At 55.9% G+C, this 18,195-nt stretch overlaps 1 protein-coding gene across 1 annotated transcript in view; it reads right to left on the bottom strand.

Annotated features, from left to right (window-relative positions):
- LOC141574342 (uncharacterized) overlaps nt 1–18,195 on the bottom strand; it is a 357,001-nt gene that overhangs the window by 208,315 nt on the left and 130,491 nt on the right. The window contains exon 2 of the mRNA XM_074349308.1: nt 5,945–6,125. Coding sequence (XP_074205409.1) covers nt 5,945–6,125 — 181 coding nt within the window. The remainder of the gene's footprint in view (nt 1–5,944; nt 6,126–18,195) is intronic.

Here is an 18,195-nt window from a genome sequence, read left to right on the forward strand (position 1 = left end):
CCGAGCGCCTCCCGCCCAAGCGCTCAGTACCCTCACCTGCCCGCTCCAGGCCAGGCCCGCCAAGGGCGTGAGCCAAGTACCTAAGCGGAGGCCCTGCCTTCCTGGCATGGAGGCCCAGCCCTGCCGTCTGGGAGCCCACATGCCCAACGAAGGAGAGACAAAGCTGAGAGGGGGCCAGGGCTCCGGCGGTCACCAGCTCCCTCCCCCGGCAGGAGCCAGGGCCAGGGCCAGCCCCTGTGTTCCTGAGCACCAGGCGCTGTGCTCAGCAAGGGACATGGATCGACTCTCAGACCCTCACAGCCATCGCAGGGGAAACCAAGGCCCAGAGAGGTTGTCTGCCTTCTACCAAAAGCTCAGAAGGAACAAGGCCTGGATTTGAATTCAGAGAGCACCAGTCTGGATCAGAACACTTAAGGGTGTCCATACCCAACAAACACTGATTTGATTTAAACTCAGGGCTTGAAAAGACAAGAGGGAAAAAGGAAGCAGCCCGAGGACCGTCGCTGGCACCTCTCGTGGTTCAGCATCCAGCCCCTCACACTGCTGTGTCCTCACAGCCCTCCAGTTACAGCTCCCTGGCGTGGCCGGGGCCCCACAGACTCAGCCCGGGTTGGAGGGGCTCAGCTCCTGGGAAGCTGCCTAGTTCTCGGTGGTCTTGGGTGCCCTTTGTTCATGCACTCAGCTTAACCCCGGGGGCACCCTTCCTGGGAGAGCTGGCCAAGCCACAGCACCTGCGGCCAAGCCCCCAGCTTCAGCGGAGGAGGAGCCCAGGCAGAGGCCGGTTACACACGGGGCCCGGGACATGCATTTGCCATGCTGTTTGCAGATAGTGCCGAGTACACAGCCCAGGGAACCACGCTGTCTTAGGCAGTTTTGCAGAAGCAGACAAGGACGTGTGTGCAAGTGATTTATAAGGCAGAGCACCCAGGGAGCAGGGACAGGACAGGATGAGGAAGCAGGGGCCACTCCAGGTAAAGCCCCAGCCCGGCCCAGGGGAGCTCCGGATGGTAAGTTGCTCTTTTGCTGGAAGCTGAGGGGCTGGGCTTCATGCTCCCACACCTGCAGGTGATGAGAAGTCCCAATCCCTCCCCAAAGCACACAGGGACCAGGTGTCCAGGAGCAGCAGGACAGACTCAGACCTACATTCTCGGAGCTCAGGAAGCCGTGGATGAACTGCCCAGTGGGATGGACGGCCGGGTAGAGATGGCCAGCCAACCCTTCACCATGCCTGGCCCCTCCTGCAGTGGACAGTTGTCACTAGCCAGCGCCCTTCGATCCTGGAGAGGCCCATGGAAGGACACAAGACACCTCAAGGCCAAGGTGTGGGAGTGTCCAGTGGCTTTCTCCCCTGTGTCTGCCAGTGATGGAATCAGGAAACTCTGTAAGCCACAAGCTGGCAGAACCAAAGGCTAAAGGGAATTGGAGACCCTGTGTCACCCAACCAGGAACCACAGTGGGCGTGGGGCTCCCTGTTACAGCACCTGGCAGTGCTTGCCCTGACTAATGCAACTGACTTTATCAGGGATTCTGCGGTCAGCACAACAATGGCCATGAAATATATCCAGGTCCTAATCCCTGGAACCAGGGGTGATGCTCCCTTACTTGGCAAAGGGAAACAAAGTTTGCTAACCAGCTGACCTGGCGATGAGACAGTCTCCTGGATTGTCCAGGTGGGTCCCCGGAATCACAAGTGGCAGGAGGAGATAGGAAAGAGTCAGAGGAGCTGTGCTTGCAGGAGCGGGGCAGGGAGAGGCAACGCTGCTGGCTTTGAAGATGGAGGAAGGGGCCACAAGCCAAGGAACGTGGGCACCTCCAGAAACTGGAAAAGGCCAGGAAACGGAATCTCCCCTAGAGCCCCCAGAGGGAATGCAGCTCTGCCCACACCTCAATTTTAGCCCAGTTAGACTTCAGCCTCTGGGACAATAAGATACTAAAAGTGTGTCATTTTAAGCCACTGATAATCTGTTATGGCGGCAGCAAGAGCTAACACCCAACTCTTCCACGGTGGTGACAAGAGCAGGGGACGGGAGGGGCCTTCTGGGCCGGCTCAGAAAGGAGAGAGAAGGTGCGCTGTGCCTTCTCCTGTCAGCTCCTACCCCACCCTGCCAGCCCTGTTCCTCCTTTCCCCTCCCCACTGGGCCAGTGGTCTCCAAAATCCTGGAACGAGCACTAACGAGAATGGAGGCTTTCTGGGTGGGAGCAGAGCTGCAGCAGTTAGGACAGCAGGAATGCACAGACCATTCCCAACACGGGTGGCTCACCCCAGCACCCCAACATGGCCAGGGAGAAAGGGAGGAGCCCCAGGAACACAGCCATGCCTGGAGAATCAATCTTGGTCTGGCTTCTGGTGACCCCATCCCAAACCCATCAGTGGGGTCTGCAGCTTCCACTGTCTCTACTAGTGAAGATATTATTAACCACTTTATAAGCCATTCCGCACCTCAGGAGGGATGTCTAGGGCCCATGTGGCAGAACTCCAGGGCGGCTGCTCAGCTGTGCAACACGGTCCTCCTGATGGCCATGCAGGGAGCACAGTCACAGAGACCACAGCCAGAATGGCACTCCCTGGAGTTGTGCAGTGTGCAACCTGCACAACTCTGCACTGCAGCCTTGGGTGCCTCCTTGGTGTTCCTCCCAAGTCACTGACACTATGCTACAAGGAAGACTTCTTTTGTTATCACACCTACTTGGCAGTTGGAGCAACCAAGCTTTGGGAAGATTCTGAAACTTGCAAAGACTCCATGGCTGGGAAGTTGCAGTGTTGAGACTCAGAGACTTGGACTTGGGTCTAGGACACCAAGCCACACCCTCACTTATCACCAGATGGTGCTGCTTCTCTCCCAAGGAGGCTGTGATGGCACACAGATAATTGTTTAGGAACGCCTGTCCCCAGCAGCTGGTGATGAATTAGGAGTGTCCTCTCGCCAGGTTTTATACTGCCTGCTAGCGGCACGTGAAAAATGGATCCTCCTTTGACTAAAGGCTTAAGAATACTGGGAAGAGCTGGACCTAGGGGCTTGCCGCCAACTAGGGAAGGCTGCCTCTGGTGTGGTTGGGGTTGTGCCCTTCTCCCAGCAGCTTGGTCAGTCCAAGGTTCAGGCCTCGCTTGCCAGAGGCCTCCCAGCTCTGTGGGTCCCTGGTTCCCCTGCAGCCCTGGAGCTGTTCTCCCTGCAGCCAGCAAGTGACTACTCCCCAGGTGGGCTCTCCAAATGCGGTGCTCAAGAACCACACAGCTGCCTCCCCTGGGAGAAACCAAGGTTGATCATGTGTTTCTCCGGGGGAGCTGACCCAGTCACCCAGCCCGGCACAAGGGCTGCTGGTGTGACAGCTTCCATCACATGGTGAAGGCTGCTGTCCCTACACTCCAGAGGTCTGCAGGGAACTGGCAGTCAGAAATGGACTACAATGGGTAGTTGTCCCTCCAGGCATCATTGCCCGTGGCCACCTGCCCTTCTGGGAAAGGCCCCCGCCCCAGCCAGCGCTGGGGTGAACGTTCCCACACAGGGAGCGGGAGGGGGTTCAGAGCTCTAGAGAGGGGGAGCGACAGGGCTGTGTGCACGTGTGCGCGGGGGGGAGCATGTGTGCACACATATATTGTGTTCCCAGGTGTTTGTCTGCGACGTGTGTTTGTGTGCACGTGTTAGAGTGTCCCGGGGCCCATCTGTGCATGCGTGTCTGTATGTGTGTGTCTGCGTGTTCCTCGGCACAGGTACCCTGTGTGTCATGTGTTCCCCCGTCTGTGTTTGTCCTGAGTGTCCCTGAGCCCGTGCGTGTCCATGTGTCTGTGAGTGCTGCCCCGCTGCTCCCGCCCCGCCATCCAGCTGGCAGTGCGCAGCTGGCCCCGGGGGCTGTACCCGCCCGCCCGATGAGAGGTGGCAGGTGTGTAATAAACCATTAGTCACTGTCACGTTTCCACGCAGCAGCGGCAGCCTCCCTGGGAAGGGCCTGACTGCGGGATGGTGCTCCTGGCGGGTCTCCAGCTGTGGAGCTGCATTCCACCCCCCTCCTCAGGGGGCCTGACAGGGAGCAGCTGGCAGACGTGGGTCTTGTGCCACTGCCCTGCCCCGGGTGGCCCTAGGGCAGGGGGCAGGGCCTCGCATGTGCCAACTGGGGCAAGGGAGGGTCCCCGAGGGTCACGGTTTTGCAGGTTATTACCCAGAGCTGAGGGGCAGCCGGGGTGAAGGAGGTGGATCAGGAGAACAGCCTCAGGGATCCTCTGTGCTGCCTGGAGGAGGCACCTTGCTGGGTGACTAGCAGTTACAAACAATAGCGCTGACGCCAGCCGGAACTACGAGCACTCAGGCAGGGCAGGGGAGGGGCCGGGTCCTGCGCAGAACGGGCTCCTCTCCAGGCATTCAGTCCTCACGCCTGCCCCGCGGGCCGGGGTCTCTCGTTAGCCTTCACTTCTATCCCTCAGATGAGGACACCAAGGCACAAAGCAAGAAGTCACTTGTCCCAGGCTCTGAGTGTGCTGGGGGCATCCCTGCCCACCACCCGCATGTCCCCTTTGCTCCCTGACACCCCGTCCCCATCTGCTTGGGTCTGGAAGCCCCTCAGAGGGCCGGGTGGCCCAACAGCCCCCGGTTAGCCAGCTCCATCCCTGGCCAGCCCTTTCCCTTCCCGAGTCCATACTGCAGAGAGAAAGAGGTGAATACTGCTGTTTCCCTGGAGATGGATGCCCCAGATGGACGCCCAGGACCTGAGGACTGGGGGCAGGGGGAGTGCAGCTACCCCCATCTCCATCACTCACTCCCCCTACCTGCTGGCTCCAGGCCCTCTCACTAATAAGCAGTGTTTTCTGCCAGCTGCCCCTGCAGAGGGCTGGTACCAGGGGGGTCTTGGGACTCTCAGGGACAGTGATGGGGGCAAGATACACACAGGGACCCACTCTGAGGGGTCTTGGCCTACGGGGCTGCTCCACGACCCTCCCTAGGTAATAACGCAGGAGTCCACACACTGCTCCCAGCCCAGGGCCCATATGGCCCACCATAAACACCTTGGAGCTCCACACTCACACTCACGGGCCCAACAACCAAGGAGGGGGCCAGCCTCTCCATCATGGAGAAAGTGATGCGTCCGACGGGGCCGAGACAGGCGGACGGGGTCTCTGTGGCTGGGGCCGGGGGGGCTGTAAATGCCCACCCTGGAGAACGGTCGTACACCTTCGTCCCCCCGGCCAGGGTAAGGTTAACACCGAGAGCCGTGTGCGGGGCACCCACACGGCAGGAGAGCGGGTACCCGCACGGGCAGAGCTGCACCTCGCACAGCACGTGGCGGCAGAACCAAGCGCTGCGGCAGCTGTGACAACAGACGGACCTTGCAGTGCTGAGCCAGGCCCAGAAGGCAAAGCTCAAAGCTCAGCCCCCCAGAAACCAGGTGATGGGGTGTTCAGGCAAACACAGGTGTGACAGAAGAGCAAATGGGAGACACGGATCCCTCTGTGGGGTGGGGCATCCAGGTGGATGGAGCGATTTGGGGCTTGGGTTGGGTAGCGGTTCATGGAGAGCCATTACATTATTTTTTAAATTATTTTTAATTTTTTTTGGGGGGGTGGAAGGTAGTTGGATTTATTTATTTAGTTATTTAAATTATTATTATCTAACACTGAGCTATACCCTCCCCCGACATTATTTTTTAAATGAATGAATGAATATGATGCACACAGAGATTAAAAAAAATACAACAAAGGCGATTTGTGAATCGAGGATGAGAGAGTGTCGAGAAGCAGGAATTCTGGTGAAACCACAGTTTGGTTTAATTCCTGAGAAGCATGAAAAAAAATTCAGACTCGGGTAAAGGAGGGAGACTCAGCTTCCTGGCTCTCCCCTAGAATGCAGCGACTGTGGGGTGGGAGTCTGCGTCCGAACTGGCTTTGGGGACCCCTCACTGCCGGGGCGGCCTGATCCACTCTAGTACCCAGGCATAGTAACAAGCCGGCACCTACCTGTGCTGGTGAGGTCCGGTCCAGCCCCGTCCTGGCTGCTCTGCTGACACCAGGCTGGCCCCTGCTCCTGGGTGGTCCGGGGGCCCCTGGGCAGGCTCTCTGCTGGGGCATTTGGCCGGGGCTCAAGCTCCCGGGCAGGAGGGTGGATGGCCGCTGACGCCTCAAGAGATACAGAGGTGACCTGGAAGGACAGGAGGGGAACATGGTAAGTTTTGGCCACGCCTGCCTGGAGGTGCCCAGTGGGTGGGCCCCGTGGGCCACTGGGCAGCGCCTCCCCAGCGAAGGCCTGGCGTTGTCATCAGGGACTCAGCGTGGCCGGCTCAGGGCAGCGGCAGAGCTGGTCCCAGAAGGCCAACTCACCCAGCAAACCCTGCCTGGGGACATAGGCCAGCCACCACGCACTGGGGATCTCCCCCTGGGTCCCATCGCTGCCTGAGCCCCTCAGCTCTGCACGGAAGTCTGTAACGGTTACCTACTAGTTAGTTACAACTGTAACGATTAGCCTAGCTAGTCTTCAGTCCACCCTGCAGGGCAGTCCCTCCATCTGCACTTCCCGCTTTGTCTTAGGTTTTTAAATTGTAGTAAAACACACATAACATCAAATTTACCATCTTGACCATTTTCAAGTGTTCAGCTCAGTGGCATTAGGTCCAGTCACCATGTGTATCTATTTCCAGAACTTTCTCATCGTCCCAAATGGCAACCCCATACCATTCACCACTAGCTCCACACCCCTTCCCCCACCCTGGGCACCGCCTTCCTACTTTCTGTCTCGGTGACTGTGGCCATCCTGGTCTCCCAGCCTCTTTCCACGGATTCGGAAAGTGAGGCTCAGAGGGGGCGGGAGGAGCCTCACGTCACAGACCAGACGCCAAGGCAGGGTCAACCCAGGTCAGCAGGGCTCCCCACCCTGGGCCCACACCTCTGACCTCAGGGCCTGGGCGGGACGTCGGGGGAAGCCCCTCCCAGGGCTCCAGTTCCCTGGGGACCAGTCCTGGGGACACAACCCCCAACTCCACAATTACAAGCTCCGGTCCCTCTTGGCTGTGCAAAAGCAACTTCATGTTGATCCTGTTTATTCCGGGATTAGTGCTTTAAAACCAAAGCGCCCGAGAGAGATGGATGGCCCTCCATCCAGGCTCCCCCAGCCCCACATGGGAGAGACAGATAAATCTACTGTTTGTTTCCGGGAACGCTTTAATTTATGGGATCCATATGTTGACACTGCCCAGACCGCAGCCTCCGCAAATCCCTCAGGGGTGCTGGCGGCTTCGGCTTCAGCGGGGGCAGGAGGAGGCGGCGCCTGGGTCCAGCTCACTTCACTCACTCACTGGGTAGATTAGGGTCGGGGGCCCATCAGCACGTGGGGGACCTTAGAGCCCACAGATCCCTCCCCATCGGGTTTCAGCTGCTCGTGCAGCTGCCCCCATCTCTTCAGAAAACTGCCAGACGTAGGGCTGCTGGGTCCCCCACTAGTCACAGGTTGACTTGTCCAGCCACCCCCAGATACTGTCTATGGGGTGGCACCTGGTCACCAGGAAGCGTTCTTGCAACCCCCTGGGGGCGGGCTGGCGGGGAGCCAGGTAGGGCAGCACTGTGCCCCAGCCTTGACCCTGCTCACAGGCTGGTGGACAGGAGAGAGGGGCTGAGGCCCACCTCCTGCTTGTCCTCCAGGGGCCTGCAGGGGGAAGGTGGCTGGGGGACGCCTCATGGGGGTGGGGATGGCTTCCCGGATGGGGAGCTGTGGGCACGAGAATGCCGTTTACTGAGCACCTACCATGTGCCACTGTTAATCCTCCCAGCAGTCCTGTCTCAAACAAAAACATGGAAACACAAAGAGGCAAAGTAGCCCGAGCTCTCACAGTAATTGGAGGAGCTGGGATTCAAACTCAGGCAGTTGGGAGAAGACTCCGCTGTTACGAAGCAACCAGAGGACATAGCTCTTAAGTGGAGAACAGCAGATGGCAAAAGAGAATGCTACTGAGTGGGAGGGGGTGCAGAAGACAAGCACAAAGGAGTCTGAGGATGGAAGAAATCCCCCAAGGGCTAGGAAATCCAGGCAGGCTTCCCGGAGCAGGTGGAATTTGAACTTAGCCTTCAGGAGGAGCAGGCTTTGAAAGGGAGGGGGGACAGGAAGGATGAGAGATTCCAACACATACCCCCGTGGAAGCCAGGAGGGTAAACTGTAAACGAGGATCTGGGTAGACAAGACGAGGGGAACTGCCCCAGTCCCACCCAGCACCGGCCTCCCAACAGGGAGGGAAGCCAGCCCCATGCTGTCAGGTCCAACTTTCCTGGAGAAAGCTGGGAATCCATTTTTAACAGCTGCATTCTCATGACTATTAAGGGTTGAAACACTAAGCAAGCCCTCATGCGCTGCTGGTGGGGTTGTACATGGTGCAGTGGCCTTGCGGACGGCCGGGAAGTCCCTCAAGGGTCAAACACAGAGTCATCATTTGACACAGTAATTTCACTCCTAGGTAGATATCCCAGAGAACCAAAAATGTGGGTCCACGCAAAAACTTGCACCTGAATGTTCGAAGCAGCCTGCAGCTCACAGACAAATGAATCCTGCCCACAGTGAGCTTGGAGGTGGGCTCCTCCTAGGCGAGCCTCCAGTTGAGAGCACAGTCCTGCTGATGCTGGACCGGCAGCCTGTGGGGCCCTTGGCAGGAGACCCCGCTGAGGGGGTGGTCATACGTGTGTTGCTGCGGGCTGGTTACCTGTAGTCCTTTCTTACGCAGCAGTAAATAACTAATACAATCAAAAAGCTCTAGAACAAGGCTTGCCCGGAAATACACGCTCCCTGGCACCTCCGTGTGCCAGAGACCCTCCGGGTCTAGCTGTTCCCCTATGCTGACTCCCCTTGGAAGTCAAAGGATTCTAGCCCCTTCTCTGGCGTTTGTCAGCAGCTGCCTGGGACTCCTGGGGGCTCAATCACTATTAATGGACGGGGGAGGCTGCCAGACACACGTGGTGTGCTGAATCTGGATTATCTCATGCTGGCCGCATCTTAGGTGGAGGCAAAGGTTCTGAGCCAGACCATCACACAGAGGCAGAGAGCCGCCTTTCCTCACCCTTCAAGGACAAATTTACGACAATTCCTGACTAATAAAAAGCAGGCTCTTGAACCAATGTAGTCTCTACCAGTGCCAAGTGTTCCAAGCTCACAGCTCGTCTTACAGTGCCATTAGGACCAGGCCTGGGACATACACTGCTCCCTGCCTGGGGACCCTGGTAATTGGAGGCATCACAGAGCCGAGAACCCAGGCCAGTCGTCTGTCAAGTACCCAGCCCCTACTGCGCCGGCACCCAGTAGGTGCTCACCCCCTAGTAGGTGCTCACTGAGCGCCAGCAGGGCCTGGCTTCTGTACTCGCTGCCTCAGCAGACACACAGTGACTGGACTGTGGTCTCCAGCACGAAGGGTTAGGCCGTGCGGAAGGGGCAGTGGGTTTGCTGATGGGTGGCGACTGATTTACCTCAAGAGCAAGGAGGGAGGAAGAGACAAAACCGAGCTGCAGCTGAGGGGGGAGGAGACGCCAGCATCCTGATGGCACCAAAGGACACAGCATCGCCTGCCCTCTGCCCTGAGGATAAATCAGACACAGGCAGGAAGCCAAGTTCGGGGACAAAAGCCACCTCCCTCCCAAGCAGCCATGGCTGGCTGCCTGCCTTGGCTGGAGGTTGGGTGGGCACGGCCGGGGGTGTACCTCCGGCTCTGGCCAGAGACCTCTGCCACCTGCCGGGGACACGTGGGTCCAGGCCTGGCGCTGTCTGTCAAGAAGGGAAATCAGGACTCGGGCCAGCCCTGCACAGGTCCCCTCCTCCCCGTTTCTGGGCCCCCACAAGAACCCACCCACAAAGATGTGTTCGACCCCCTCTGGTAACATTTCCTGTTCCACACTACAAGCTGGTGCGTCAGAGGCCGAAAAACAGTATTTTATGCCCCTTAATTCCCTGTAATAGCCCCGTAATGGCAAGCGGAGAACTCCAAATACTACAATAAAGAGAACGATAAGGCGCCGGGTCAGGGGGAGATGGAGCTGCCAAATACAGAGGCCCCGATAAGCAGACAACGACGGGTTATTAAACGTGCGGTGCGCCCGGGCGTAATTGGAAAGTTATTAGATATGGAATACACACAGCACCCAGTAAATGAGTAATCAGGGACTAATTAAGCTCATGCGACACAGCAGATCGCGCGGGAGAGGCTGGTGGCTGGCACATCTGTGACAGCAATTAGGGCACTCCGGCTGCAGCGCTCGTGGGGAGGGGGTCACCGGCTCGGGCAGCAGAGCCACAGCCGGGGGTCTCAATCAGATTCTTCCCTAGCCGAGTCCCCTCAGGTGCCCCCACGTTTCAGGGGCCGGAGGGAGGGGTGGAGTGAGGTGCCAGGCTCATCCAGCCTTGAGAAGCCCAAGTGGACACAAGGTCCAGGACTGAGAAAAATAAAAAGAAGGTTTTGTTCCTGGCTTCATATCCCGCCAGGTGAAGACTCACTGCAGCCACCTGAGGGGATGGGAACAGTCACAATTCTCCATCTGAATGATTTGCAAAGCGTGTGCACACAGGCACCTCCCAGAGCTTTGCAAAGGTCCTGCCGGGTAAAGCCTGGTGGGGAGTCTGACCAGCCCATTTTATTGATGGGGCAACTGAGGCTAAGAGGTCTGGAAGTGGACAGAGATCACCCAACCTGGTTCCCCTTCCAGCAGGCACAGGACACCTCCCCCTGGGTGTCTGGTAAGGAGAAAGGCACTGGTGTTTCTCAGGAAGACAGTGGCCGAGCTCAGTGGAGAAAAGGGGCCAAAGGCAGTTACACACTCTGGGTTCCAAGGTGGGTGATCTTGGGCTCAACGCCCCTGGGCCTCAGCTTCCTCATCTAAAAAGGGAATGCTGAGAGTTCCAGCCACAGTGCGAGGAGGTTAAATACCCGAGGCTGGATTCATGCATCCTAGCCCAGGATCTTCTGTGCAGCACAGGGAACTATATTCAATATCTTGTAGTAACCTATAATGAAAAGGAATACGAAAACAAATATATGTATTTATATGTATGACTGAAACATTATGCTGGACACCAGAAATTGACACATAGAAAACTGACTATACTTCAAAAAAAGAAAAGAAAAGAAAAGAAAGAGGGAGAACCCAGTCCCACTTTCCATAAAGAGAACCAGAAAGCCCCTGGTTCAAGACCTGGGGCTGCCGGGAAGAAAGATTCTCTGGGTTCAGCTGAAACTAGGCAGTGTCTCCAAGCCAGGAGCCACTGTCTGTCCCTGTAGGGCTGGAGCAGAAGGGTCACGGGCCATAACCCTAAAGCAGAGGCTTCAGCATTCTTCAATATATATTGATAGTACCTACTGAGTGCCAGGCCCCAGGTCAGCCTTTGTGGGTGTCAGCCTCATTAAGCCTTAGTTCCTGGGGGTCGGAACTGTTAGGCCCTATTACACAGATGGGGCAACTGAGACACAGTGTGGGATGGGTAGGTGGAGCATGATGTCCCTGGGAGATTATTACAAAGCTGGAGTCTGCTGCTAACAGCACCCAGAGCACAGAGAGACACCCGGGCAGGCAGGTGCCGCTGGGAAGGGTGGGGCCACAGGGAGATCGGTAGGATATTCAGGCAGCAAGGCCAGTAGGAACTGGCCAGGGGCAGGCATGCCCAGCTTCTGGTGCTCTTGTGGCTAAAAGGAACATTCTAGGAGGCATGAGCCCAGCCCTCACTCTCAAGGGAGGCCTCTGAGCCGGCTGACTCCCTCATAAGGCCTGGGACAGGGCAGGGGGTTGGATGGAGGAATTCACCATTTCCAGAGGCCAGCATGCCTCCCTATGACTGCCAGGCAACAGAGCATGTGGGGGATGCTGGGGGAACCCAATTCAGAGCCAGGGTCAGGGAGAGAACCCTTGGGCATATGGGGGCTCCAGAGTCCTTGGAATTATCCTGGAAGGCCAGCTCCTGGAGGCCGGAAGGGGGAGCTAGACTAATCCAGACCAATCACTGCCCGACACCCCAGCTCTCCTGGGGTCCCCTTTCCCTCCTACTGTGCCTACCTCTTTTTGCCTCCCAGGGAGAGAGCCCCCCAAGGGTTTCTGGGCACACAGCTCTGCTCACTCCACTTGAACCACGGCTGGGCCTGAGCCCACTGTCCAAAACACCACATTCATCTGCCTACATAAAACCCTTCAGGGAAGTTCTGAGCCCTCCATGTGGCATCTAAGAGCCATGTGATTTAGGCCAGCCCAGTGTTTCACACATCTGTCATGCCTCACGTCCACCCACCCACCTTCCCAACCAACCACACATCCATCCACCCAGCCATCCACCTGTCCATCCATCCATCGTCCATCCAGTCATCTGTCTATCCACCCACCCACCTACTTATCCACCTGTCTGTCCATTCATCCATCCATCCAGCTGGCCATTTGTCTACCAATCCATCCATCCATCTGTCCATCCATGCAACTATGCATTCAACCAATAAACATTTATTAAGCACCTGCTATTGCCAGGCACTGTGCCTGAGATACAGTAGCAAACAAAACAGTTTAAACTTCCTGCCGTGAAGGAGCTGGCATGCTGGCTGGGGGAGACAGACGATAAATACATATTCACATGTCAGTTGGTAGGAGGTGCCAGAAAGACAAATTGGAGAAGGGGATGGGGAGAAGGGTGGGTGAGTGCAGGTAGAATTCTCCATTAGCTGGCCCCACTGAGAAGGGGACATTTGTGCAGACTTGAAGGAAACAAGGGAGCTAGCCACAGGGATAGATACCTGGGGGAAGAGTGTTCCAGGAAGAGGGAACAGCAAACGCGATGACCCTGAGGCAAGGAGCATGTTTGTAAACCTTTTCTGAAAAGGCCAAATAGTAAGTATCTCTGGCTGATGGACTGTGTGGTCTCTGTCAGAACTACTCAGCTTCGGCCTTGGAGCACCAAAGCAGACTTAAACAGCATGCAAATGGACAGTGTGTGGCTGTTCTAATAAAACTTTACTTATGTACATTGAAATTTGAATTTCATATAATTTTCATGTGGTGAAATGTTATTTTTCTTCCTTTGATTTTTTTTTGGCAACCATTTAAAAATGTAAAATCCATTTCTAGTTCCTGGGTGGTATGTAAGCAGGCTGTAGGCTGGATGTGGCCTGTGGGCAGTTTGCTGAGCCCTGTTCTAGAAGCAGCAAGGAGGTCTGTGGCTGGAAGGGTGGAAGTGGGTGTGGAATGACTCCTGAACACACCTGGGGGAGGAGGGGTCTGTGGGAGGAGGGGAGCCGAGCCATGACTCAGAGCAGAGGAGAGGCTTCCAGAAATGGGAGATGCTGGAGCACTGCTGAGGCTTGCTGTTTACTAAGATCCACCTGTGGGGGAGGGACTGCGGAAGGACAGAAGGATGTGGGCGCCCATCCGTGCGCCTGTACTGCTGGGCTCACCACCTTCCGTTCACCCCTCCGGGCATCCTGCAGGGGCTGAGGGCAGATGCAGAAATCATCAAGCCCGGTTCAAATCCCAGCTCTATTGCCCATGAGCTGTGTGCCTTCAGGCAAGTGACTCTACCTCTCTGAGCCTTGGCTTCCTCATCTATAAAATGGCGAGGGCTCCCCAGGTTCAGGGTTCGGAGTAGAAGCAACATAGAGGTCTGCTCATGAGCCACTGTCATGCCCGTGAGTCCCTCTTCTCACCCTGAAATGCCCTCCGCCCCTCCCCAATTTCCTGCCTTGTTTTCAGCCAAGGGTCTGCCCTGCTCCCCTGGACTCTCCGCAGCTCTCCTTCCCAGGCAGAGCCAGACCCCGCCTTGGACCACCTCCATTGGTGCCCTCATCTGAGAACCCTTGATTCTGCCCCTCCCCCAGACTGTCACTCCCCAGCACAAAAGTAACCTGAGCCACAGCACTCAGTAACCCCAGGGCCTGGCATAGTGTCTCCACGAAAGCAGAGAGGAGACATCTAAGTTATGGAAGGAGCCATGTGGTGGCCTGGGGAACAGTGTTTCCGGCACAGGGAATAGCCTGTGGAAAGGCCCGGGGGTGGCAGAGTCCCTGGTATGTTTGAGGAACAGCAACAGGGCCTATGTGGCTGAAGAGTGAGGGAAGTAATGGGGTCGTGTTATGGAGGGCCTCCCAGGCCTCTAAGGGACTCTGGCTGTCATTTGGAGTAAGACAGGAGCTGGGAGAGTTCTGAGCCAAGGAGAGATGTGATCTGATTTTTATTTTTGTTTTAATTGAAATTTTTTACAATGAGATGCTTCTAGATTCACATGGAGTTGTGAGAAACGATACAGGGAGATCCTGCATACACTTTGCTCAGTCTTCTCAATGGTAACATCTTACAAAACTACAGCACAAGGTCACAGAAGGAAACCAACAGGACACCTCATTATCTTATGCACATTTCCCCATCTGACCTGTACTTGTCCATGTGTGTATTTTGTTCTGTGCCGTGTTATCACTGGCGCAGGTTCCTGTACCCACCTCCCCTGCTGAGATACAGAACAGCCCCATCCTGAGCAACCCCTGTGACATTCTGTGGTAAGCACATCCACCTCCCTCCTGCCCCTGACACCAAGCCCTGGCAACCGCTGAGCTGTTCTCCATTTCTATATTTTGTCATTTCAACTATGCTATGTAAATGCAATCACAGTGTGTAACCCTTTGGGACTAGCTGTTTCCACTCAGCATAATTCCCTGGAGAGTCACCAGCTTGTTGGGCATATCGGTGGTTTGTGCCTTTTTATTCCGGAGGAGTCGTCCCTGGCGAGGCTGTGCCACAGTTTGTAGCCTGTTGCCTGATTTAGGTGGAGGGAAGCTGGTTCCCTGCAGGTTCAGCTACTCCCTCTGCCCTCACCCCAGGTTCACATCCTACCCCAGCCCTGTCCCAGCTCCCTCCTCCTGTCTTCAGGGTCTGCACTTTTCCAGGCTTTACCTAGTAAATCCCCAGTGAGGGTCTGCACCTCTCGCCGATCATAAATCACAGCCCTGTTCACCAGGCATGATGCACCCCACCTACACACACAACCCTCCTTCTACATGGCTTCCTTTGATGCCCCAAACTGGAGAGGTCAGGTGGCTTATCAGCAGTAACCCCTTTGGAGCGCTCCCTATTCAAATAGAGATCAGAGATGTTTAGCAACCTGCCAAACGCCACACAGCAGGAAGATGGGCCGATGCCCATCCTGGTGCACCTCAATCACTGTAAAGACAGATCCCGAAAAGAGGGTGAGAGCAGGGGTCCCTGCCCTGGGCTCTGTCGGGGCTTAGCTCGGCCCTGGGCCTCACCACAGGGGCCTTGGCCGCTGCAGGTGAACATGACATAATTCCTGTGGAGGGAACCGTGCTGTCTCACCCAGGGCAGTCAGTTTATCAAGCGTTGACAGTGCATTAGCTAAGTGATCGCTAGACTATTAATTTTCCCCCAGCCCTTGCCAGGGGTATTACAGTGAGAAACGGCAGCTTAACCGCAGGGAAATTCTTCAGGGCGACAAAAATAAAAATAGCTCTAATTGAAGTTGATAGAAATTATACCCTTTAAAAACACGTCCGGGTGCACTGGCTATAATGTAAATTAATGCCGGGGCAGGGTTTCTGTCACAGGATCATGGAAACACAGTGACAGCCACAGCAAACAGCCTCCCAGGGCATCACATCTGCTGGGTCACGGCTCAGCGACCCTCAGTGTCAGGGGGCGGCAGGCCGGGCTGGAGGCTGGCGCCTGGGGGCCTGCAGAGACGCTGGCCCGCTCGCCCAGCCCTTACGGAGGGACAGCGGGCAGGACATGGCCAGGGCCCTTCTTAACTCCACTGCTGGGAAGCCTGGGTGTCCTGGCATCCTGCAGGCCCGGGGGCACAGGTCACCAGCCCTTAGTAAGCCAAGCCAGTGCTCCAACACCACTGTCATTGCGGGGCCCTGCTCACCAAGCTGGACGCCGACTTGAAATTCACCCATTCAAACATGTTAATGACAGGGGCCCCAGACAACGAGACAGAATCTGTGTGTTCTGGTCACAGCAGTGAACCGTCTCCTGGCAGCCAAAAGGTTTCATTCGAGATATGAAGGAATGATAAATATAATGGCAATAAAATATGGCTAAACATAGGCATAGCACCTGCTCTGCGCTCCACACTGTTTTAAGTACTTCCCACACATTTTAATTCACTTAATCCTCGAAACAACCAGGGAGCTAGACACTGTCATTATCAGCATCGTTCCAGATGAGAAAGTGCGTCTGGAGGCCCAGAGAGCTTGTGTAACCTGCCTGGAGGGACAATCAGGGGCAGAGCAGGGGTTGAGCCCACTAAGCCTCGTCTAGAGCTGCCCTCCGAACCCCATGCCCGGCGCCTCTGAGCCCAGCAGAGGCTGGGCCCCTGCAGCTGCAGGCGCACAGCGACTGAACTCAGAACACAGCATACGCAGCTGCACTGGGGCCAGTCCCGCACACTCACATTTTTACATGGCTTGCGCAGTTTACTTCTATTTTGGCTGCACCCTCACCTACGGGATTGAGAATTCACCTAAACTTCCCATGGCCGCCAGTGGCTCAAAATTGTGCTCGGTGTCCACGGGGAGGAGGGGAGTCGAAGAACCAACAGACCCAGGAATTAATTTTTTTTAATTAAAAAAACTTTTCGGGGGCAGGAGGTAATTAGGTTTTTAAATTTATTTTTGTTTTAATGGAGGCACTGGGGATTGAACCCAGGACCTTGTGCATGCTAAGCATACACTCTACCACTGAGCTGTACCCTTCTCCCTGCACCTAGGAATTAATTTTAGAATATGTATCAGGCCCCTGCCCTGGGCCAGGCACTGTTCTAGGCACTGGGGTTTCAGAGCAAGATGGGGAAAGTTCCAGGCCTCTTGCCACTGACGTTTCAGGTTGGAAGAAGACATTAATAGCACAGCCGCTGACTCTGGGCCCACAGGCGAAAAAGAAAGTCATCAAAAATGAAAATCCAAGCATGGTCTCCTGATGTAAGGACACAATTCAAAAATCTAAGAGTCTGACAAGCAAAGGATTTTAAGCTTACTCTTCTAAAAAGAAGAATTTCCCACTCTCTCTCTCTCTCCGTGGGCACACATGCACACACCCCATTTCCAGGGAAAGAAATCTAATAATGGGAGAAACATTGAGGAGTGATTTTCAAAGCCTGGCACTGCTGTCTTCCCTGAAAAGATCTGAGGGGAATAATTGACTGGAGCGAGTCCTGATAGAGGTGGAAAGGGGAAAAGTAAAAATGGGGAATGACGTGGGCGAGTCACGCCAGGGCCGGCTGTTTGTTCAGAGAGATCACGGGAGACGTGAGAGCTGACCCCGGGGACAGCACAGACACGCGCCCCTTTCCCAGGAGGGAAATGACAGGCCAGCTGGCTTGGCACTGATACCGGCGCAGACTCTAGAACAAATCGTCGGGCAGCTGCGGGGGGCGGGGGCGGGTGTGGTGAATCAATTTGCAGTCCCGTAAGAGGGCACCAGGATGACTCCGCGGCTGCCAGCCCGGCGCGGGGAGGGGCACTGCAGCCCAGCCAGTGGAATCCCTTCTGTGGGCGAGGAAGCAGACGCGGGGGGACCTGCGTGATCCCACACTGTGTTCACTCAGCCCACGACAGCCACCTGGGTCAGGCCAGGGCCACCTGAGGCACAGATGCCCCGCTGTGACCTCACACAGTCACCTGCCTGACTGCTCAAACCGACAGCGCCAACGGGAAAAGCAGCCTAGCTCACTTCACACCCGGCTGTGTTCCACACACATCACCTCGTTTCATTCTCGAGCACCAGTATCAGTAATACGCAGGAGGTCGACAGCAGCCTCCACCTATTAAAGCGTGCCTGGACTCAGGCAGCAACTCCTTCACTGTGGGCTGTGTGGCTGCAAGGAAGTTACTGAATCCTCTCTGGGCCCCAGCTTCTTCACCTGTAAAATGGTCATGACAGTCCTCACTTCACAGGAAAAGAAAAAGACCCCAGACACAGCTGCTTAGAACACCGCCTGGCCCTTAGGAGCTGCTCAAGAGAGCCCAGATTTTATTTCTCCTGACAGCCACTCCTTCAGATAATTACTCAATGTCATTGATTTATGTGCCAAGCACTGTTCAAATACTTTATACATCCTAACTTGCTAGATCCTCCTAAAACGCCTATGAGGTAGGCTCTGCTGTGTCACACACCCATTTTGTGGATGAGAAGACTGAGGCACAGAGAGGGTAGGTCAGCTGCCCTGGGTCACACAGAGTCGGCTCTGCACCCCAGTGCTGTCATGCTGT

The sequence above is a fragment of the Camelus bactrianus genome, chromosome 21 (assembly GCF_048773025.1).
Source record: "Camelus bactrianus isolate YW-2024 breed Bactrian camel chromosome 21, ASM4877302v1, whole genome shotgun sequence".
Taxonomy (NCBI): Eukaryota; Metazoa; Chordata; class Mammalia; order Artiodactyla; family Camelidae; genus Camelus; species Camelus bactrianus.